Source organism: Saccoglossus kowalevskii, chromosome 8 (genome assembly GCF_978046115.1).
Source record: "Saccoglossus kowalevskii chromosome 8, keSacKowa6.1, whole genome shotgun sequence".
In the NCBI taxonomy this organism is placed as follows: domain Eukaryota; kingdom Metazoa; phylum Hemichordata; class Enteropneusta; family Harrimaniidae; genus Saccoglossus; species Saccoglossus kowalevskii.
In genome coordinates this window covers 22,800,464-22,825,628 of record NC_140648.1, presented here as the reverse complement: position 1 = coordinate 22,825,628, position 25,165 = coordinate 22,800,464, and the positions used below count along the sequence as shown (strand labels likewise).

General features: G+C 36.1%; 1 protein-coding gene across 1 annotated transcript; it reads right to left on the bottom strand.

Annotated features, from left to right (window-relative positions):
* On the bottom strand, positions 1 to 25,165 carry LOC146739441 (uncharacterized). Its single transcript, XM_085502789.1, has 36 exons — positions 24,965 to 25,165; positions 20,012 to 20,091; positions 19,650 to 19,677; positions 19,021 to 19,176; positions 17,672 to 17,794; positions 17,395 to 17,470; positions 17,205 to 17,248; positions 16,488 to 16,649; positions 16,306 to 16,384; positions 15,653 to 15,699; positions 15,005 to 15,169; positions 14,515 to 14,584; positions 14,305 to 14,357; positions 13,903 to 14,079; positions 13,617 to 13,689; positions 13,361 to 13,407; positions 13,084 to 13,257; positions 12,823 to 12,981; positions 12,564 to 12,633; positions 12,412 to 12,461; positions 12,150 to 12,263; positions 11,642 to 11,764; positions 11,319 to 11,486; positions 11,037 to 11,195; positions 10,761 to 10,916; positions 9,966 to 10,035; positions 9,513 to 9,559; positions 9,225 to 9,377; positions 8,948 to 9,014; positions 4,834 to 4,880; positions 4,113 to 4,415; positions 3,619 to 3,897; positions 3,180 to 3,467; positions 2,798 to 3,026; positions 525 to 580; positions 1 to 217 (listed from the first exon to the last, which is right to left on the bottom strand). Exons 2-36 carry the CDS (start codon positions 20,078 to 20,080, stop codon positions 165 to 167), a joined length of 4,134 nt encoding a protein of 1,377 aa, XP_085358915.1. The 5' UTR covers positions 20,081 to 20,091; positions 24,965 to 25,165; the 3' UTR covers positions 1 to 164.

Here is a 25,165-nt window from a genome sequence, read left to right as displayed (position 1 = left end):
TTATTTACAGGCCGAGTTTATTTGAATAAATTCGAAGGAACAATTATTGAATATTAATTAGCTGTCGTAACCAGCCATAGTTATTGATCGTATAGTTTATTTGCCAAGAGGGGGTTTGCCGATTAAAGGATGACTTAAATAGATGAATTCAATCAAGCGTTATCTCAGCCTATTGTCAGTCTTTCAGCGGTAGCCTCGAGCTCGACTGCCTCGATAACTGTAAAGAAAATGAAATAAATTATTTTAATTTTATAATATTTTATGGATGTAATAATCACCTTTATTGTCAATAACATCCATATACATGGTATATTTCATGAATAAAACGAGATTTCCAAACTTGCTTCACATGAATTGTTTTACAATAGTTTCCAAGTTTAACTTAAGGCAATTCAAAATTCCCATCTGCTTTCTGAGATACGTAGTTGTATTAAATGTAGAAGATTGTGACTCGGACAATTTTGTCATTTGCTTTGGTCCGAATATCTAGAACATAACAATATAAGTTGTTAAATAAAACGTACCTGTATCCCCACACAGAATCTTTGTGCACGCCCAAGTTCCATCGCTCGTACAGTAACTGTCAAAGGATATAATAATTGTCATTAGACTGATGTAATTTAAGTGGTTGGCTTACATGTGTTATTATGATGGTTCAACTGGCCACTATAGAATCATACACACAGACTGTTGACTGCTTGGATTGGCACTTCAGAAACGTTAATTTGACATAAGGTTGAAACGGATCATTAAGCACGAAGCCGAATTTGGTGGATACGTTATGGTAACGAAATAAGACCAGGTAGCATTCATAATTTTGTGCTGACCGCGATTTGACATTATCAATCAAGCTAAGAATGTTATAATTATAGCAATCGCTCAAGAACTTTTTGCAAAATTATTATTTCTTCATTTCTTTCTTAATTCCCTTGACATTGCGTATGAAGAAAAGGGTCCTATTATCATCCAGAATGCATTTCTCTTAACATATCTAAACATTGAAATGACCATCTGTCAGCGCCCTCGTGATCCAACCTGAGAAATGTAGCGTTTTAACGTTTATAAGTACTTTGTTGTTAAACGTACTGTAAAACATGTCCAAAAAGCGGCATGGAATTTTAGCAGATTGTGGTAAAATGTTAATTTAGCGAATCTCTTGTCATTGTTGATTTCTTTGTTTGGCGGCCATTGTGAATTAATAATGAAGTCATTAGCGACATCTTGAATTAGCGAATGAGTTCTAAATTCGCAAAAAAGACATGGTCGCGAAAAAGACATGTTTTACAGTATGTATTAAAAAGCTGTATTAGTGATGGTGTGAACAATATGACTCAAAACCTGGTTAATAAGAAATCATGCAGTATTGTAGTTGCAAAACACAGTGTCGGCCGGCACAACTGCCACATTACTGTAAATTACTCAATTATTTGAATTTAACAATATATATGTAATGCAGCTAAGAATAGAAAATTGAGAGACGTCACACCAAATGCTGGATACACATAGCAGCGAGATTTATGTTCCGGTTACGGATTGTGAAATTTATAATACGACCGGTGCTGACAGTCACGGCTATTCAATAGCCCTGAGTACTGTCTTGTAGGTTGGCCTTCTTCCACTGATCATTCGGCCCCTACATTGCTGAGAAGTCGAATAGACTGGGAATTCGACACTATTGTGAAGGAATGTTCGGGCGATTAAAGAGGCATTCAGCTTTGCAGTTAAAAAATGAGAAGGTCGATACGTCCAACTATTCTAAATACCTTAACAGGAAGGGAAATTACATAAGAGACCTACTACGGTCGATCAAATCGACATTTTCAAACGTCAACCGAAAATACACGCCGCCATCTTGTTCTTGACGTATTTATCAACAAAACGTTGTTTCGTTGCGTAAAACTAGATTTTGTCAATGTTCCAGTACAGTAGGTTAATTTTTCGGCCACAAAAATGGTATTTGTGATCGCTAGATTGGTCGAAAGATGTTTTAGCTGGTTACCGTCATGAAAACGGCAGAACGGTTCTCCGCCATATATTTGTAGGCGGGTGTCGAATCATCGGTCTATGCGACTTCCCAGTACTGTGGGGGCCGATTGATCAGCGGAAGGAGACCAACCTACAGGACTGTACTCAGGGTTAGGCTATTCGACTACATGACATCAGAGCATTGCTGGCTTTGTTTTATTTGGAAAATTGTTTTACATAGGGTAAAATGTGGGAAATTGTCATACAACCAAATATTGATCTTTTTCGCAATTCAATAACATGTTATTATAAGTAATGATAGGAACCGAACATTTGAAAATAGTTTAATTGAATAAACTGCCATATTAAGTACAAATATTGGGACAGAGATTAAAAATAATAAGCCCCAGACAGGGTGTATCATAACTTGTAGAGCTGTTGAACACTCGCTCATTTCTGCCAGTGTCACTAAATATTTTTGTAATACTAATACAGTTTGTTTACTCCTTCTGGCTTCACCCGCTCTTTTGAAGTTGCTTTCGCTTACATGCTTACTGGTTGCATGTACGTTTTCCAATTTACAGATGCGTTATGAATTGAAATATTGTAAATTGTAAATATTGGGTTCAACGTCCACACTATAACTGAATCCATCAAGCAATGCAACAAAATTAAACAAGAATATATAATATATGTTTGAAAATAAGCGACTTCGAACCAAGGTGTTAGCATAATGCAATATAGCTTTTTGAATAAAAATTAATAATAAATGTATCTAGTTCATCTTTAGTATTACGTAACGAAATGTCCACTACATTCACTAATAACCTACCAGGTATTGCAGTCTTCTTTTCTGCCATCGCCTTCCTGGAAAATAACGCCCTCATGGAAACATGGGAACAAAGGATCCATACAAATGGTGCCACATATTCCAGAAGCACAGCATTTTTTCTTCCCCTGGCAATCGGTATCATCTTGGCATTCATAGTAGCAGTAACCCTTTGGACGGACATCGTCGATAGAAGGTACCATTGGGCATTGTCCGGGTTTATCAGGTTGTTCTGGAAGGAAGCATTGTGACGTTCAGAGCTCTCAGGAAATAATTTTACACCTCATGGAAACGCTCAGGTGCGAATGCAGCAATCACAACTTTGTCTGTGAAATGACAAGTTCGTACGTAATAGTTAACATATTTAATGTATAAAAATACGTACCGTCACAACAGTATCGAACTTTGTAATCATGACATTGATCACCAGCTGGCTGATCTTTGTCAAGACAAACAAATCCAGGATCGACATCGTGATGTAGGAATACCTGCCCGGTGCTTGATGAAGGTTGTTCAGTGGCGGCGACAACAACTTGGATGAATAACGGATTTTTACACATTTCATTTGGATATTCATCTTTGATTACGGCGGTGATTTCACGATCTGCATCTAAACCTTCACATGGTTTATCGGTGTTGAACCATTTTGTCCACTTGTCACAATCTGGCTGTTCTGTATAATGATATTACATAAATGAAAAACATGGTTAATGAGACGAGACAGTTTTTCGCTTATAATAAGTATTCAATTCAAAGTAATACTCAAATTCAAATATTCAACGAAAATAACGTAAAAACATTATTTGTTGTGAATATTGATTTACCAGGACAACAGAATCTGACTTTATAATCTTCACATTTCTCATCGTCCTGTTCTTCATTCAAACAAGCAAATCCATTAATGATATCATTGCTGAGTAACACATCGCCTGTTAATTCAGCTGGTATGCCATCAATAGTCTGGGCTTGAATTGCGCTGGGTCGTTCGCACGTCGTTTCACATAGAGTTGCTAGCGTTTCTAAATCGCCAATCCCTTCTTCTGGACTGTCTTCGTCGAACCATTGTGACCATTCACCATCACATGGGGGATTAGCTGTTTGAACTAAAATTACACATATAATACTGCATATTACACAACGTTATCGGACATGCCACAACGAGGAATCAATGTTTTTAACCACGGGACAACATCTCAACAATTAATGGAAATCCCGCGGAACACGGTGACACAACTATTAATTAATTTGTGACTCAGAAAACATAACATGTGAATGTATACCGGTTTTCCTGCAATACACAATATAATAAATGTGTTACCTGGACAGCAGTATCTCACTCGATAGTCAAGGCAAGTGTTATCTGGCTGATCTGCCATCCGACACACAAAGCCAATGTCCGGTGAATAATGCAAGAATATTTCATCAGTATCTTCTGCAGGAATACCGTCAAGGGTCTGCACTTGTATCGCCGATGGATTGGTACACATGTTATCACCATACAACTCGATGGCAAGGGATGTCGTTTCCCAGTCCCCAGTACCTCCTGGGTTATCTCTATCGAACCAGACAGTCCATGCACCATCCACACATTCTACAAGTATATTCCAGGCATATATTATTCCTGAAATTTGAATGATTCGCGAATATTCATGAACTAAATGAGTAGTGTGCACTCATCTGTATTTGGACAGCACACTGATGTCAAGTCAGTTGGATGGGTGTAACAATGGTAGCCAAATGGACACTGCTTATCAAGAGAATCACAACCAACGGAATCCCATCAGCACCAATTAAAGGAATTCCCATAGGGCAAGGTGGTTGAACTATAATATTACAAACACCCACGCAGTAATTATTAGTGAGCCATAGAATATGTAGTACACACCACGGTGCATTTAAATTAAATTTTATATAAACTGTACTGCACCTTACCCGTTTACCTACGCTTCTCTATACAAATTAATATTATGGAAACATTTTTACATAGTGACATTCAATAATGTTTAGTCTCAGTAGCACTTCTTGATAATTTAACTTACCACAATCAGGGTCCGGTTTGCAGTACCACTTGCCGTTTCTACATTCGCTAAATAGATTTAAACAAACGCAGTTTATATTAACTGTTTCAAGAATACGTGCAATACATACAACAAGGTACAAATTGTTATCTGCTATCGTTGATGTAATTTTGATCAGGCAAATTTCTAATCTATGAACCCTGATGGCCAATCTAATGGTAATACGGGCACAATACTGAGAGCATATTCGAAATTACTATACAAATGCCCCCGGGTAATGTCGCGTCAATGTTCGTGTGGATATATGTGTATATCGGTAACGCCTTAACGGAGCGAAACGACCACTTGCGTAGTCATAAATGCAATCTGATTAAAATCCGATGTAGTGTACGGGCTTTAATTAATTATTTTGGCTATAAACTTATTTTAATTTTATTTTTGTTATTAATGCCTTTTTATTTGATTATTTTACTTTGATTTTGTAATTTTTTTAAAATTCCGCCCTACTTACATCTGACCCGATGCCTATGTAACGATATTTCCAAGAGACCAACTATCGACGATTTTAGTCAACGAATCACAGATCTCCTTCTATAGCGCACGTGATGACGTCACCGGGCAGAGTCAGGTAGCAAACACACTCGAATAAAATGGCGGATTATACCGACGTTAGCGACCGAGAAAAACACGGCTGATTTGGACTGGACACATCGCAATTGATCAGGAAATATTTTTTTGCTCCAGTTTTCTGCGTCGATGTCGTGGGACGGTAAAATCAGGTTGCATTGTTTATATAGCTATTTACAGTGTTCTAATCATTATGATTTACTTAGTTTTTTTGCTTCCATTCTAGATAATTATACTCGGCGTTTGATGTAAAATTGAAGCGATGACTGAATAAACGAACCTTGGCTGGCGAAGATGTATCAGGAAGTGGGCAGGACTCCAGAAGACGTACCTACACTTTATGCAATTTTTTTAATTATGCTAATTTATTCATGACGTAGCAGTTTCTGTGCTCATGAATAATCATTAATTTGTGGGTCAATACATTTTAAAAGGGGCGATATATTATTTTTGGGGGAAGAGTTAGAAAGGGGGATCAGTAATCATTCGGGGGTCAATACAAAAGAAGGGACCCATTTGGAGAGCAGCCATGCTCCTCGTGTCTGTTGATGCACGTGACCTACAGCTGTCAACTGTGTTCATTCTTCGTCGACTTCGACTGGCTTCCATGTGAGTTAGTATTCTTGTGTTCTGACTACAGTTTTTGAATCCGTTGTTTAGGTTTTTAACGTCTTTCATGTATTTTGTAGGAGTGTCCAATCCGTGATTCGAACTTGCGATCTTTGAGTTCCCACCGCACTGTCTTGTCCACTGTACCACGAGCTTTATTGTTTGCGAGAAAAGGATGGGCAGGCAAGGGAATTGAACCCGGGTCCTCCTGATCACTATGTAGGGATCTGATCCACAAGACCACGATGGATTGACTGGTTGTGTTTGCACTATATAGACTATATAGTGTGTGTATATATAGAAATACAACATATTTCTATTATTGAGTTACAATTGTCCAAAAAATTGGAAATTTTGTGTTTTACTTGTGTAAACTATATACATGGCATAACCCGTTAGTGTACATTTTGCCAATTGGGTGTTTGCCATTTGCGTTGCGTTGACCCGACCCTAATGCCAAGACACGTTCCTGTTAATAATTCCGTGGCCCATACCTGACCCGACCCTAACCCTAATGCCAAGACACGTTTCTGTTAATAATTCCGTTGCCCATACCTGACCCGACCCGACCCTAAACCTAATGCCAAGACACGTTCCTGTTCATAATTGTTCAATAATGATACTCTGTTGTGCACTGTCTGCGGGCAAGTTGCATTGATGTCAACTGATTAAACAAGTCGCGTTTAAGTAATTTCCACTATTAACAAGTTGTTACATTGTGACAATAAATGTGTGGACAAATATTTTAGACTTATTTTGGTGTAAACAACTCTCATTTGATTAATTCCAACAATTACAAGTTCTTAAATTGACAAAATGAATGTATGGACAAATATTGACCATTATACTTGTGAGTAAATACCTGTCGTTTAATTTCCACCTCTACAAGGTTGTTAAATTGAGAGAATAAATGAGTGGATAAATATTTGATACTTATTTAGGTGTAAGAACTCGTGTTTGACCAACTTCCACCATCGCAAGTTGTTAAAATAATGAAATAAATATACTGGTATCATTGGATATTTTATTTAATTGTGAAACTTTCTAACAAAATGTTAACTGCTGGCTTCGAACCCCCAATCAACAATTCCGCACACACAGTATAAATTCCACCACACCACAGAAGATATTCGTCTGTTGCCTGAATTGTTTTCGTGATATAGGGAACGCCATCGACGCTTTAACAAAACTTACCTTGACTTGGGTCTTGTTTATCTCTTGTGACTGGAAACTGTTGAACAAATTGCTCGTCGTCCAGGTTAAGACGTAAGTTATTTTATTATTTATTCATTCAGTTTTGCATGGTGGAGTTTTGTGAGGTTTATTATTTTTTCGCGACGTTCTTTGCTTACTTGTTTACGGTTTGAGAGATTTCAGTTTATTTGAATTACGCTTTTACGGTAGCTCTGAGCGGGAACCCACTGTCTCTTTCAAGCTAATTTTGTTTTATTTTGATGGCACGCTTGTGTACCACGCCACGACGTTGGTCGTTAAGTGGTGTTCATTTTTCTAACTACTCCAATGTTCCGATGAGTTGAACGGAAAAGCCAAAACGATTGCTCGTTTCTGATTGCTTCGGTTCTGGTGAGTGTATCTAGTGTGATTCGAATCCGTGTCGTTTGTATTGAGCGTTTTTTTATTTCCCATGTTGGCTACGCCGTAATATGCAACCACTTCCCCGTTTTATTGTGATTTTCAGAGTGTTTAATGATGTCTTCCTCGCCCGTCACGCCATGACCCAGTTTCAACCACACGGCCATTTTGCAACAAGTGCGTGACCCTCGGCGTCACCCGACTGACTATATGATCGTTGTGTTCAACTGTTAAAGCTAGGATTTATTACCGTTATTATCATTATATTGTCACATGATTTGTTTTACCTTATGTGCAATGTCTTAAGTATCTTTATTGTAATTTCTATATACCAATTCGTATATACCGAGGAAATGACCCCGATTGAAGGTCATGTATTTTGTGACGTCACCAAATCGTGTGTAGGTACGGCTTCTAGATCCGTGCCAGGAAGTGTACACATTTGTTGGAAGTGAAAAAAATATTCAATGTAATGACAACAATTGTAAAATGCTGTGGAATTTCTTTTGTAAATAAAAATATACTAGCAATTTTCTATTAATGGTTTATTCAAGTGGGCAAAATATAATGTACAGAAAGATTGCCCGTAGAGTATCTCTACACTGAAAAGTAAGCAACCGACAGCCTGTATAAAAGGGGGCTGTGATTGGCTGTTACTTACGCGAGATTTGAACGGGACTTACATAGGCGTTGGATCAGATGTATGTAGGGCGGAATTAAACAAAAAATCAAAGTAAAATAATAAAATAAAAAGGCATTAATAACAAAAGTAATAAAAAATAAAATTAAAACAAGTTTATAGCCAAAATAATTAAAGCCCGTACACTACATCAGATTTTAATCAGATTGTCATAAATGGTAGTTACAGTGAGTGTAAAGTAATAATATTATTATTATTGTTGTTTTTTCCGATAAGCAGTGTCCGATGTTTACAGCAGTGCAAAAATGTTGAAATTTGTTTCGTGTGATGTTATTACAAAGTACCCCCGCCCCTTTGTCGGGTCACTGGTGTCATTCACTAGGAGAGAACCAATTACTGCACGGACAGGTTTACCAGAACGTTATTTTCACCCAAGCTGATTGTTGGGTTTTGTTTTCCACTGATTCTGCATGAGATTACAGTGCCAGTTGTTGGTAATGTCGGAGCTAATAACTGTTGAGTTCGATCACATGTTTTTATATACGAATTATTTTTGCACCTATTGTAAAACATCACACAGTGATTATCGGGGAAGCAATTACAATATTGTTACTTTACACTCACTGCGGGGAATACATGTGTGGATTAGACGTTTTTGCTGCTTACCATATTTCACAGTTTTCGACATACGTTTCAAATGGATTGTAGTAAGTACAGTTCTTTTCACAGTAACCTAAGAACGGATGTAAAGAGTTTTATAATGGCGTTTGTCGAATACTGTCGTGCAGCATTCAATCAAATCACCACATATTACAAACGTCATAGCACCGGGCATGTAAATATCATTATACTAGTACAGTGTATATTGTTAACACACAAATATGATGTGATATATATTTCTTAATTATACCCGAAGCATTTCCAAATTTAAACGCTGAAATACCTTCAATATAATGTCCACCCAGGCATGAAGGAGGCGGGCAGTTTTCAATGTCCGAACAGCAAAGGTAATCCTGATCAGGATTTGCAATACACTCATCGCACGATACCCAGCACACTTCCGGTACAAAATCGATTGGACAAGGACATGGTCCACCTGTGAAAACAATCATTGTCACACATTGCAACACACAAAAAACAATTACAGTCGAGCAATTCGAACTTACTATTGTATTAATTTTGAAATTCAAATGTCTGTATGCACGACATTTTAAAAGTAACATGTACTCACCGCATGCCAAGTCAGGTCGACAAATCCAATCCCCTTCTCTACAAACGCTGATAGAAAGTATACAAATGTTTTGTTCAAGAATATTTAAATCTAGTCTACGATTGTAAGTTTCGTATTAGTTAAATCTAATAAGTCTAATGGAACTTAAAGGGCGGTAGTCGTCACGCCAGGCATGCACGAGACATATGGGTCTCATATAAACAAAGATGGCAACTTGGCAGATCAACGAGTACAAACTGAGACGTTACCAAGAATTAATTAGGTATTTTTAGGTGATTGGAATGTATCAAAGGAGGCAAGTCGCGCTCAGGTTAAACCTCGTACTCATGATTTCCATTAGAAGAGCGCATTGGATTGTGGGAAAATAAATATTTATCAACACAATATCGCACATGAGCTGCGCTACGACTGCCGCACTTTAACCGAAGATAATCAGAAAAACAAATCTCTTACCATATTTCACAATCTTCGTTTACTACATCTCCTGGCGAGTAATACTCGCAGTCCAACTCACAAAATCCTTCTGTGAAAATTAAAAAAAATTGCGAGTGTCTATAATTATTATCTCTTTGAAGCGCAAGGGTCAACATGTGTCACCATTCGCAATTTCTTTAAATTTTTAAGTCCATTTGAGCCAAAATTAGAAATAAATAAAAAATAAATATACATGGGCAAAATATTGTACTGAGGTGGTGGGAAATGTGGTCCAAAGATTCTGGCAATCGAGATGTTTGATTAGGTCAGAAACAGCCATACACGCTCATGTACAGGTTGTGTGAGAGAATAATTTTGGAGGCGAATATACGGGTTCTCTGGGGGGGGGAATAATAGCATACATTGTGATAAATTATTCCCGAGCACGGCGTTGCAATTCCGTGGATATGGTATATCTATTATATTACGTTGTATGGTGATATTCTCTTGAGTGTGTAGTAGATTTCATATATTACACATATTGCGTACGCGAAGTATGTTATTCGTGACCATTTTCTCGATCAATTCGCATATCAATTTACCATTTTAGGCAATTATAATAACTACAACGGGCTGATCGGTACCTGTACCTCGATTTCTATTTCTATGGTATTATAGTCAATTTAGTTCTGGGACATAAACTTAAGCCATCCAGATCCAGGCATATAAGACGTGACTAAAGCCAATAAAAGGACAGGTTTCGACTAAGCACAGAAAAGCGAAGGTCAGCTGATATTCTCTAAGCTGTTGTATCTATACTGTAATTTCAATTACCTGGCGTGTATACTCCTCCAAGACATGCTGGTGCCGGGCAGCCACCGTCGTCGCAACAAATATAGTTTGGCGTCGTTGATGCATGTTCATCACAAACGTCACAATTCAACCAACACATTTGCCCCAGAAATCCTTCAGGACACGGGCATGGTCCATCTTTTTTTGGAAAAAGATATAATAATGATATTCACGTGATACTAATCACATGCAGTGATGTGTGTTAATATTCTTGTAATATCTTTGCCATTACGAGAACACAGATGACATGTTGCTCACCGCAATGTCGTCTACACGCTTCTTCCGTTTCAAAATTATTGTTGTTTCCTTCACATCCTCCGTATATGAACTCTATACACTCATTTATTTCACAGTCGAAGTACCATCTGGAAATGGAACCTTTACACGTACCAGGATCAACAGGTAAACAGCAGTCACCTATAATTTTAAAATATTATCATATATCTGTAATTAATTATTACTGAAATGAATTCTATCATTTTGTTAGGAATCCGTATTTATAAACTGGGATACTGTAAATTTCATTTGCACATTGCTTACCTCCGCATTCTTTTTCGCAATCTGCTCTAGTATGAAAATTGTTATCATTCCCCTGACATCCACCGTAAATAAATTCTTTGCACTTGTTATCCCGGCAATCGTGATACCATCGTGGCAAATATGCTTCACACGGTCCAGATTCAGGTTCAAGACAGCATGGGTATTTATCTGTACAATCAGATACCGAGCTATTACTATTTCTGCAATACCTCTGTTAATGACATTGTGAACATATTGCGAGAGATCGAATCGTACAATTTGCACAAAAATATGTTAGTTCAGTATATATGGCCATAATACATTTTTTACGAGCATGACCCTACCTGGACAACATGCACCATATTCAAAATTAAGCACACAGGAATATCCAGTCGGACATTCTGTAAATGCGCAATTGTACGGGTATCCAGTTTCAGCTAACAAGGGCTTCTCGCAAGGAACCCAGTCTGTTGGTAAAAAAAACTGTGTATTATACAATAGTAGTCAAATATTACTACGATCTGATCTAAAACAGTATAACGATTTCCTGTCAAACTGATGTCACAAAATGCTGGGTTTTTTGGTATTGTCGAAAAGTACAACAAACTGGCACAAAGAAAAATATAAACTCGTAGCTGTTGACATAGAAAGTAAAGCAAGTACATAACACGGATTACATGGCGGGGTAAATTATAATTAATTCAAACTAAACATTTTAATACTACTGTTGGACTAATGTTTGTATCATAAATGTAGCACCTAACGATATTCACAGAAATTGCTGGTGAGTTTCAACATCAGACGATCAAGTGAAATCAACGTTCATATTATAATGTTTAACTTAAATCCTACCACCGTTACAGCATATCCTATCAATGCATGTGAAGCCATATACATGCAAGCAATCTGCATTTGTCAAACACGTGACTACATTACCCACATCGTCCGTTTGTGGAGTAACACAAGCTATAACAAAAAAATCAAACGAGAGAATAGTAACGTTATACATTTCCCGGTGAAGATGCGCCAGTACTGTTTATGTAAATTACCGTTTGCGCATGCAATGGACACGAAAATAACATTGTGACGTAAGCCATAACAGAATGTTTCTTACTGCAAGATGGGTCTGTGGTACAGGGGTCCCATTCGGCGTTTGTGCATTGACTGCAAGAAATAAACAATGTACATTAGACAACACAAATTACCTACGTAAATATAAATGAATTGCCAATCGATTTATATACAATGTATTTCTAAAGTATATACCATTCTGTGCATAGTGGTACTGTTATAGTATCTCCTGGCATAAAGTATTCACAATCATATCTACAGTAACCTATAAAAACAATAGAAAACCACAATAATGAGCGCACATGTAGTACATATTGTAATATATTATACATGGATGAACACTTCCGGTCATTTGTTGAATCAAACACAGGTGCTACAGATTGAACACATTTGCACTTGTATGTCGCATATACTGCATGTTACCATAGTAAAAAATAACGTGAACATAACCCACCAACAGTATTAATGAATCCAACACAGCCTCCTGGACACGCTTTCTCATCAATGCAACAAATGTCGTATGGCGGATGGTTCATACAATTGTCACAGTTGGATAGGCATACTGGAAAGCTATCTATTGGAATGCGAGGACAGGGGCATCCAATCGGATCTCCTATAAACAGGACAAACGGGAATCGCGTGAAATTAAATGTACGGTGTTGTCAGAGTGTACTTTATAGCAGTCTGTTAAAACTAATTAATGTACGGTACTCACTGATAGGACAGCACACCGATAGACCACTCGAATCTAGCGCAGTGCATTCATATCCTCTTGGACAATGCTTTATTCTCGTTGCATAGTATTCTGATGTCAGAAGAGCTCCTGAACAGAACACTGTTCCAACACCATCTTCTACATATGGATCACCTCCGTTCGGACATATTTCATCTAGAAAGAAAAAAAAACAAAAACAAATATACGTTTTATATACTATACTTAATTGATAATTGTAGGTACAATAACTGTTGTTTTTAGTGATGTTGTTACTTACCACATGGTAATTCCTCTATGCATGCCATGGCGCCGTCTATACATTTACTGAGAATACGAACAAAACATTTACTAGTGAGAATGTGATCGCCGATCCATGTGCTACCAATCATAGTTTCGTCAACAGGTTTTAAGATGGGGTTTGCTAATTATTACTTCACGTTCACAAAATATGAGATTGAATAGAGAACACCAAAGAAGATGCTACGAAAATACACTGTTTTAGCCGACATTATTATTAAATCTGTAATACCCACCATAACACACAGTCTGGCATCAGAATCACTCCGCCATTCGGAATCAGAACTCCATTAACAACGCAATCTTCAGCTACAGATATAAATAAATACACATACTATCAACGCTTGATGTCACCAATTATCCAGTATGGTGGCATGCGCCAAGAGTTACGGTTTCGCATAAATATTTTGCGTGGTCATTTTTATCCAGTCCATTGGCATCGTGTCGGTGAACAATAGTTGAAAAGAGAATTGCAATAACAAACACCACTGAAGACGATTTGTAGTGAAAGAGAAGACTTACAAATTGCTGGACAGCATATACTGTATCCGAGGTCTAAAGGATGGCAAAAATAATCAGCCGGGCAATCCCCTTGTGTAAGACCCAATGGTGCATCCAGTGGAAGTGTACAGAAATTAACATCTGTTCCCGTAATTGTATAGTAATCATCGCCATTGGGGCAGATGGGTTCTGATGGATCTATGAAAAAGTGCGCTGGTATTAAAAAGACAGGAAACAACAGAGTAATCTGTAATAGGTCATACAACTGTATCTACAAGCAGTATATATACTTGCAATCATTTCATAATATTGTTTGTTGTTGGTTTATTTGCTTCATCGACCAAAACGTATAAATATATTGTCATATTTATTACGTTAACATTTGCTGTTGAACTTGAAGTACCAAATATTGTCGGAACTTACCACAGATAAGACCAGGGGGATACAAACATACAAATCCACCATCCCGGCATTGACTGGGGACACAATCAAAAACGTTAGTGTAGTGATATTGCACGATTATAAATACTACTTGTTCATGTCATTAGCACGTATTGGCAGTATACTAGCGCATGGGCAGTAATGGGCAGCTTGTCGTTAACTGAACAATAATAACAAATATGTGAAACCTACCAGAGGGCGCAGCCCCATATCACGGTTCCACCAACTGGGTACGCAACGCCGTTATAATAACACACATCAACTGGTAAATAGAGCAAATGAATGTATATAAAATTACGGTCTTGAACACCCAGAAAAGATGTTTTTTTTTCTCTAAATGAGTTACGTTTAACAACCTAGTTGGCGGAGAAAAAGCAATAACATTTGAAAACACTTGCGAAGATGTGTATATGTTAATTAACCCATAATATAAATGAGGAATAAATTAGAGACTTTTTTTATTTATTTGTTAAAAGTTGCAGTTCATAACAATTAAATTTGTCGCTACTTAGCACAGTAGACATTGAAACGTTACAATCGTTGTATAGCGTTTCAAAAATGTAATTGTGACAAAATGTAATATACGCGCTTTGCATACGTAGCATGGGACAGGACAGGAACTGTGACGCCTTAAAGTCTGATTTCGCAATGGAAAATGAAAATAAAATATGTAAATACTTACGTTTCAGCGGGCAGCACACACCGTGCGAACTCGTTATCATGTTACAGTAGAAACCACGTGGGCAGGTCCGAGTTAATATACTATCAACACCAATTGCAACGGAGCACAATGCATTCATGTTTTGGTCGTCTTTATAAGGTTGTACTCCACTGGGACACATTTTATCTACAGATAATATATTCAAAAATGAAGTCTAAAATTTAAAACCGACTAGTTCAAAATAAAACTGTTTATCTACAACTTTATTACAATTCATCTGACACCGCAATGCGATAAGAAAATGTCTATCGCATGATCACGTGCACACGGTGCATTCATTCAATTTTATGACGTTTATACCATTATCGAACATTAAACGTAACACGTCATCAATTTATGCGTATTTGAAAAGGACAAATGAGCGAAAAAGAAAGATCGTTGCGAGAATTGGCAGTCCCTGACACGGTTTGACGCCATTCCCAAGTAGCATAGATCATAATGTGATGTGTGTCTTTATGAAAATGGGACTCATGGGGTGTATTATCCACTCGACCTCGATTTGTGGATCCTACTAGTCCATGACGTCACTAGCGATAATAAACAAGTGATATTATGTGATAACAAATGTTTTCACATTTCATATGCAGAGGGTAATGGATATACACTTACCACATAACGGTGTGTCCTCACATGTAATCCTACCGTTTACACATTGACTGAAAAAAAACAAAGTCAACATTATAATGACATCTGGATTATGACAAACATGTGCAACAAGATAACTTGATAATGACAATACGAAGTAAAGTGACATAGCAGAAATGCCCGGATGTCAAGACGCCCGCAGGAGAACAAACCTTAAACTATGTATGAACATCTTCCTCATCTGTGTGATGTATGCAGTATTGGAAGCAATTAAATGACATCAACAATCGAACAAAAACAAGTTTGAATCTAAGTTGAGCAAATATATGTTACCAACCAACAATTTAGACCCCTAAATAAATGTACGAGCACGAGGATTTGAGAGCTGTCAGTTTATATTTGACTTTCAGTTTCTGTGTGACTCATCCCCACTATACTCATTAAAGCCGGTGAACGTTCAGAGGAACGCTTTCTCTATGGGGTCAATCTAAACTAAATAAAAACTGGTGTGAATATATTTTGAATAGGAACGCATAATATCAATATAAACATAATAATGAAAGCCGTTTAAGGTCTTGAATCCCTAAAATGTAATTAATTTATATGGAATGCAAATAAAGATATGCTTCCAAAAGTTCATTTTCATTTTAAATAGTTTCTTACGCATTTTAACTCACCATGCATAACACTCGTCGTTAATATAGTAATCACCATTTGGTATATTAGCATTATTCACATAGCAGCCCAAAGTAGTATCTGTCGGTACAACAAATATAATATATTAATATTCATAATTGAAAGAGTAAATTTATACTGTTCATACAATTGTGCAAACTGAATTATATTAAAAATATTTTACCATCAGGACAGCACAGAGAATATTTATAGTTGGTATCTCCGAGACAGGAATACCCGAATGGACAGTCTTCTATAATAATGGATCCCGTTTGAGGAGTGGTACCACAAAACACTGTATAACTATGTGAGGTCAAATGAACACCACCGGGACATGGATGCACATCTATGAAAGGAAAACTTTTTAATATAATTTCATTTCTTTATCGCAAGCCAATTTGACATAATACATGAAACACGCTTGTTTAGACAACAATAACAATATTGTAAAATTGACTGATACTATATCCATGAAGTACTGACTTCAAGATCATTGGAGCTAGATTTATAGTGAGGAAAATCATAAAACTTAATAAAATTTCTAAAAAAAATCTGTATGATTTGATTGCACATGCTGTTAATAAATTATTAATTTGCTTAACTAAAAATGGATTAGTTTAAGACAGTGATGTGTAGAAGTCTATTCTAAATTACATTTCATCATGTGAGGTAGGTTATGTAAGAATTTATAATATTGTGTCTTGGTTACTGTACATGAACAATCAAACTCCGTGTATTGAGTGCTGGTACCATGCTAATTAAATTACTTTGCAATTTTACGTTCACAAATCTCTGCAATACGAGACATCTTTTATGAACATAGTAATGATTGATAAACGATGAACTAAAAAAGTATTAAATTTAAAGGATTTTGTGGTGGAAACTTTTTAAAGGAACTCACCGCATATCTGTACAATGCACCTAAACGCCGTGCCTTGACACTGACTGAGTAAAGAAAGTAAATTATATATTCAAAATAATAACACATACACAAATAAAACAGAATTCACTGTCGTGTTTACTTTATATTACAATAAACGTGAATATTGAACGAACCGTGACATTATATATTGCATTGTACTCGTACATACCATAGGACACAGTCTATTATACGATAAGCACCATCTGGCCAGAATGAACCATCACTCATAAGACACCCATACGGCTCTACATAAAATGGGGTTAGCAATATACAAACGTTACTCCCATTGTTAACCAAGGCGAAACCGAGGTAGAAAATAAGTTATGTCATTGACATTGTATGTCCACTGTTTCTGGGGTGAACTTTGTTGTTATTATATCGACTAAAGCATATATTGAAATTTCATTGTATGAGTACTACAATATACATTGATATCAAATTCTTACTTGTTACAGCAACCTTGCAACAATCATCACAACATTTTTCAGAGGTACCGCAGTTCCTGTCACTTGTGCACGGGACACATATTTGGTCATCATTACCAATTCTTGGACATTCGCCAAGGTGATCTAAAAATAACAAAGTATGGAACGACAATAGCATCAGAAGTAGGAATATTTGATAAATGCGTTTAAAACTCTTTAGCCCAACTGTGAAGAGGAAGTATAAAAATAAACAGAGTACGTGTATTAAAGTAAGAAATTCAAAGCTTCCGTGATTATAAAACAAAACAAATCTTTAAGAAAACCAAAGCTTCAAAATAAAAGCTATAAGGTTTATACAAACAGCTGACGTGTGAGTGTTATGGGACTTATTTTTATAAATGAAGTGGTGGATATCTAGCGTAATTACGGTATAGAAAGATAATAACTAACAATAATAATAATAATAATAATAATAACTAACTTTGCTAAACTACGAACATGCTGAACAAGGCAAACACATCAAACAAATTAAGGAGCAATTCCAAATAAAGTTCTAAAAGATGGATATACATCGTTATTTGTTGTGCCACATTTCCCACTCATGTTTTGATATCAAGATCACAGGGTGTATCGTTTAGATTTTCAAATACATGTCAATAGTTTGTAAAAAGCTTAATGAAATATTTGATTTGTTATTAAAATATGTCTATACGCAGACGACACTTTTGACACTAAGTAATCAAGCTTAGCCGAGATAAAAACAGTTTGACAACATGAGGCGGGCAATTCCCAGCCTGAAGACTCGAATCATGATTGCATCTTTATATTTAAGTTTGTTACAACCTCCTTGGTAAAAAGTGTAACTTTGAATGTAGGACTATTGAAATCGTAATATTTTACGATATAACAAGAGTGAAAATATACTGGAACATTTACTTGCGTGCAACAAATTCTTCAGTACGGTTTATTATATCCAAGTCGTATTATAATGAGGTAAAACATCAATGATATCGACTCATAGTTGTATTATTAACTATTTTTGACGTATTACAAAACATACACTTTAATGATTACCACGTCGATCTAGTTTGCGATTAACCCGAATGCATAATTTGAGCTGTGGATTAATGAACAACATTAAACCTGTAAACAAAGGTAAGTCTGCTGAAACATTTCTCTGTTGCAATGTTGCAATAACATATCCAACCATAAATCCTCAAACAAAAGTCTTATAGGGAAATCTACATGTCCAAGAACACAAAACAATTGATTGACAACCATTGATAAAACGGCACACAAAAACAAAACAAAACTACATAGTCAATAAATAAGATGGTACTCAATGGTATAATCAGTTATGGTATAATTACCCGAACAATCCAATACATTGCCGTCAGCATCATAGTATATAGCGTTACAACCACCGCAGTAATCAGCTTCACATCCAGCATAAGGAAGTTCGCATGACGTCACATCACATGGATCCACTAAGCAGTTAACCAATGATCCATCGGAACATCTCAATTCTAGAATAATATTTCAAATATATGAAATGACTTTCAACAACACAGTCGTCCACTACAATCTATATGATGCCTGATATACTTTATAAACTATTGTTATTATAATAGTATTTCAAACTATTTTACAAACATTTCACTAAAAAGGGTCAAAGCTTGGAGGTAAAAAGAATCAAGGAAGATAAATGGGCTTCAAAGTATGCAACCATAGAGGTATATACCTCCATGATGCAACCAAGAGAAAATACGAGTTTGTAAAAAAAATGAGCCCGAGCTATAATATATCATCCCACGAATGCAGATTAGGATATAATTCATATCACAATTAAACAAAGCTCTCCAAATATATTGATATTGATTTGGATAATATCTTATCCAGGCTATCACTTCACACTATCGATATTTGTAACACACCGTGTAGTTTTAAATAATCGGGAATATCGTGTTAATACGTTGAAACAATGAACACAAATACTCACCAGCAGTGGCGCTTATTATTTCAACTTGCTGGTGTGTCGAGAAAAAGAAAAGTACGGCGTTAAGTTTACACTGAGGAAGGCAATAGATGTGATATACAACGTGAAATTGAAAAGGCATGTGTAATCAGGACGTAAAATGTATAGAGAGAGTAAAATTGTTATTATACTACATACACTTGTGTTTTTGCACTATCTAATGTTTTTTCACTTAGGTATTGAAATGTTCCCAATATACAGTGTCTTGGTAACGTGCATTCAATTTAAGCTTCTATCGAAACTAAATTTTCGTTTAAATGGCCGAAGACAATCAGGGGGAATATATATACAACAACGGAAATGAGTATTTATTTATTTATACTTACCCTTAAACCGCGTGCATTTGCACAGGCAATTACGCATGTGTAAACTACCAATAATAAATTTAACTTCATGTTGCAGACAACTGAATGAAAACATGGTCAAAAATTTAGTGTGATAAAAAACGTAAATTACTATGAGCAACAGCCAATTAGATTATACTAGTGCATCGCCTCGTTTCATTTCATTAATGGATTTAAGGGCGTGTTTAAATTTGGAGTTATTTTTGATGACATGATTACTATTTTCTGGAGTTCATTTATTTCGTGGTTTTACACGCTCCAGGACGGGTTGTCGCCTATATCACTGACACATTGAGATATAGTAAATTGTTGCACTGTCAAGACAAACAACTCAACACAGTCAACAACCAGCTCTAACGGAATTTGCCAACTTAAGAGCACACTAATAGTATACGGATACTTGGTAAATGTTAACAAACCCATAATATTTAAATATGTTGAAGGGTGGTTGTAGTCGCGCCGCGTCCTGTTCGATATGGGACTCATAGCGACATACACAACGCGTGTAAAATCCATTGGTTGCAATACATTTAATTCGAAGACGCGGCGCAGCGCGACGACCACCGAATTTTAAACGTGACTTACCAACAAATGTTAGATAACCAATCATACACTAACAAAGCTATAGGGAGTGCACTCAATAATAAAAAGTGAAATTCAATAAATTAATAAAGATTCGAGATTTGCATATTTACTGTTAATTATATTTGTGAATAATCAAATTGACCAGATGTTAATAGTGTATATATCATTTCAGCAACAACCTTGTATCCAGTTTTATGCACAATTACTTTTTACCAGAAGTTAATAAAAAAGGTACACAACCAAGCAAACTGATTAATATTTGTCGAAAGAACATACGTCACCGTGTAATTAATTTCCACATTAAGATCAGTGCTGCCGAATGTAATGCATATTAAAATTATTTATGTTTTGATACAACGAGCGATCAGATTTAAAGCGTAACGAATCAGATTATTATTTCTGTGGGTCTGAAGTTGTACATACGTTTGGATTTTCGTTAGTCTTTCGTTACTTGTTTAAAATTTACATGAGAGAACGTAGTCTCGCAGAAGGATATCTAATAGAACACCTGATTGGTTGGTTGGTTGGTTGGTTTGTTGGCTGGTTGGTTTGTTCATTGCAATTTGGATTGAGCGTAAAAGGAGTTTATTTAATTAAAATATTACACAATTTATTTAACTTCATTGCAAGGCATAGCCGCAAGGGTATGTCCGTCATCATGTTGATTTCAACAACAACATTCACACTGTGCTGAGACAAATACAATTCGGGATTTCACAAAAATAAACGATGGACAGCGAATCAATATTCAGTTAACGCGTTAACGCTGAAGGTTTGCTTGTTCGGTAATACTTTCAGTACTTATTTACTAAGCTAACAACTTCGATATTATGAGTCTACGATGCGAAGTACCACATCGACCGAGTGTGGATTCAAACCACACTAGTCACTATAATGACAGATTGTCGTTAACATAGGGAAAACCTTCAAAAAGCGCGGGAATGTCACATTTTTTAAGTTAATTTAACTCACTTAAAATTCAATTTTGACAAAACTTTTAATGATATGAAGATTCAAATAAATACGTTGTAGTCATTCTGTTTATGAATTTAGAAACCTCTATCTGGTCAAAAACATAGAAAGGCCGACAAATCCTGAAACGTATGCAATCAGAAATGTTCGGGTACAGCGTAATGCTGGTTTATTTTTACCCATGGCAGAAATCGAACAATTTCAAATTTGAACAACAGACCTTGGCAGTCGGTCTGTTTTTGCTAGCTGAGATTTGAAATGTTTTCATTAGTTGTAACGCATTTTAGTACAAAACATTAAAATACTGTACTGTTTTCTTTCCGCAAAAGCCCTGTTTTTTCATGTAATTTATGCAAATGTGTCGATGTCGGGGTATTTTGTTATTAAATATGCACCAACAACATTTCATAAGACTAACCTTAAAACTGGACCGTCATCTGCCGTGTGTGTACTATGGTAAAAAAATCGCAATTTTATACACTAATACTTGCTTTGTCGGTACATAAAATATTGATTAGTCATCAAAATAATAATTCAACTAGTATCGTTAATAATACGGGTTTTTCAAGAAAATTCCAACACATGTTTGTAATTTATGTAAACAATATATGTAATAAAATAACGAAGTGTACGCCATACGGTATTTGAGAGAACATATTGCATCTGGTTAGTGATTAGTTTGCTAGTTTCTCGTTTTTTTTAGATAATTAAGGATTATTAAAGTTTCAGGAAAGAAAGCAAGTATGTTTGAGGAAAAAGTTAATTTCCAACTCTATTATTTGCGTGGGTGCAATGTTGTTTATTATTCAACATAAATTATAAATACATAGTAAAATTGCACATGCTGTACTGCGAGTGTGTTGGTCGCATTATCACGTTTGGTTCAATTATAAAAACATATCTTTTCAGTTATTAATCATGTTTTCAATAGAATCCCATGTGAAATAGGTAATAAAGGGTTTTGAATTATGATTGTTGAAAAATAGTTACTTGCGCATTTATAAAGATCGCGGCATTTAAATATTTTAGAAACGCAATAAACCTAAGACAGCAAAGTAACGCATTTGAGGTTGAAATTATTTACGTTCTTGTCTGCGTTTTCCGTATTTTTTAAAATTCCATGTGAATCCATGTGACGTAGAGGCATGGTATATTAAATAACTGTTGGAACATTTATATTAATAAAAAACGGTTTATCTACAATATTGACTACAGATTACAAGATGACAGATAAATTGATGACACGGGAATGTACGTGTCTCCCGATACACCTGTGCTACAAATCGCGCCACCTAGCGGCGATGCAACACAACAAAAGAAGAATTCCTTTTCTTTCTGAACACGAGTTTTGTATCGTCTTCGCCTGGTTGTCAACCTATTTTTTTGAGAACTAGTTTATATGATGAGCGTTAGTAATAAAATATCTAGTAAACCTGTTTTGCTCTGTAATTTTTATTACAAACAAATATTAGCTTCGTGACATCGTGCTCTTGTATTACAATTCCAGCTATACAGCCAATATTTGTATTAACCAATTGCCCAATATATATATAATGTCATCCAAAAATCTACATTCTCTGTAGATAACTGGATCGTTATTTGATGCAGGAAATCTCTTCCAAAATAACTGATTCTTGTTTTCACCACACGCTGATTTATTTCGGGCCATTTTTTCTAATTATCACTGGATTGGGATTGAACGGAAGTGTGATTCTGCATAATAGTGCGATGTATAATTAACACACAATCTTAAGTGTTCAAACTTAACCAGACTGTATTGCAGATTCCATGTCTAAACAAAATCTCACAGAATTTCTCACAAATTTACACACGATTTACTATCGACAGGATAACGTAATTAAATATCCAGCGACAATATCCATTAAAAACAATACTCTGTGACCCCAAACCGTTTATCGTCAGGTTACGCTGTATATTACAGAACGGATTCGGTGTACTGTATCAATTATTAATAGGTAATTAATGGTATTCAGATTGTAATCCTGCAAACAATTTCGTTTATAATATATATCCCTGTAACACCACTTGTTAGCCTGCATTATGCTTTCATCTCAAATACAGTGGTGTACAATGTTCCCATGATGGCATCCTTCGAAATATTACATTTCAATATACATATACTCGTATAATCTCTGAAGTATATTCATATACTTACGAGATTCTGTCAGGCAAAACATGTTGCGTGAAATTCTCGTGTATTTTATTTAATCTGTCCAATTTAACTTCCGGTTTATTTGGTGACGATAACGAAATGTCACACTTTTTTGTAAAACCAAACTGGAAAAATAAAAATAAAACTTTGCGATAAATATTTGTTTATAATGCAACGCATTATGATTAGCAGGATTAGTAGTATAGTAACACATTGACACCTATTACGTTATCGTCACCTTTATCATTCATATTGTTTCCGTGACTTCTGTTATACTCTACATTTCCGGGCGTGTCGTCAACTTTCATAGTTTGACTATTGTTATCATTATCACCATTTTCATTAATGTCGTTTGCTTCATCAGTTTTATCAAGAGTAGCAATAGTAGACTGATCAACAGGTATTGGTTCAGGGTCGGGGCGGGTTTTACTATTTGGAAGAGAATGATAGCAAACTGGTTCGTTTGAAGTTTGCCGTTGACTTACTGAGCAGTTTCTCGTAATGTGTCCCTTTTTTGATACCTGTGACAAACAATATCATCAGTTGACAAGTAGATACGATATTGCCACTCCTCGTGAGTGACATTAATGACACCGTCAAGTTTATTATTGTCGCACAACATATAAACTTGACGGCGAAAGGATTTGACGTGTTTCAGCTCGGGTTGTTTGCACCCGAGTGGAATTAAGCGCAAATTGCTAACAACGTGGCCATACTTTGACAGTTCAGTTTGAATAATGTGATTTAGTATATATGGGGGTACACCTGAGAGAATTATTTTCGTGGCAGGTTTAACAAGGGGTTGCACATGGGTAAAGCAGTCTCCCACTGACAGACCAGCTGTACAAAGTTTCCACAGCGTTCACAGAGTCGAGAAAAACAATAACACTTCCGCTCTCTCGGGAAGCGGCAATAATATTCACAGGTTCGAGAATAGCAGAAATACTTTTAACATATGCTTCAATTGGTATCCCATCAATTGATTCGCATTTCAGACCATGTTTACGTGTTAGCCCTGCAAAATGGTTAACACGTGTACTCGCCGTGGAGGCCGCCATCTTGGAAAGGACCCACGACGAGCAAACTAAAAGTTAAAAACAAAATCAACTAAAATACGGTAGATTTTTACCGAGAAAACAAAATGAATAAACGGCAGTAACTAAGAAGTATTTACAAAACGTATTGGAATAAAAGTAGTCACTTACAAAGTATTTGAAGCAAAGAAAACTTGTTTTTTGCACAGCTCTAACAACGCGTGGCAGTCATGCGTAGTTAGTTGGTTGGTTAGAATAGCTGCTTTTCACCATTGACACGCAGATCGCCGCAAACCAACCGATCTGACACATACCGCGCGTGGAACTATGGGAAAAGTGGTCGGAACTATTTCCACACTGTGCCAACACAGA

Coding starts and splice junctions, on each gene's coding strand:
- LOC146739441 (XM_085502789.1), bottom strand. CDS start 20,080: ATGAAGTTAAATTTATTATTGGTAGTTTACACATGCGTAATTGCCTGT. Junction 10,917..11,036: donor AGCGTGTAGACGACATTGCG/GTGAGCAACATG, acceptor TTCCAAAAAAAG/ATGGACCATGCCCGTGTCCT. Junction 9,560..9,965: donor AACGAAGATTGTGAAATATG/GTAAGAGATTTG, acceptor ACTTTCTATCAG/CGTTTGTAGAGAAGGGGATT.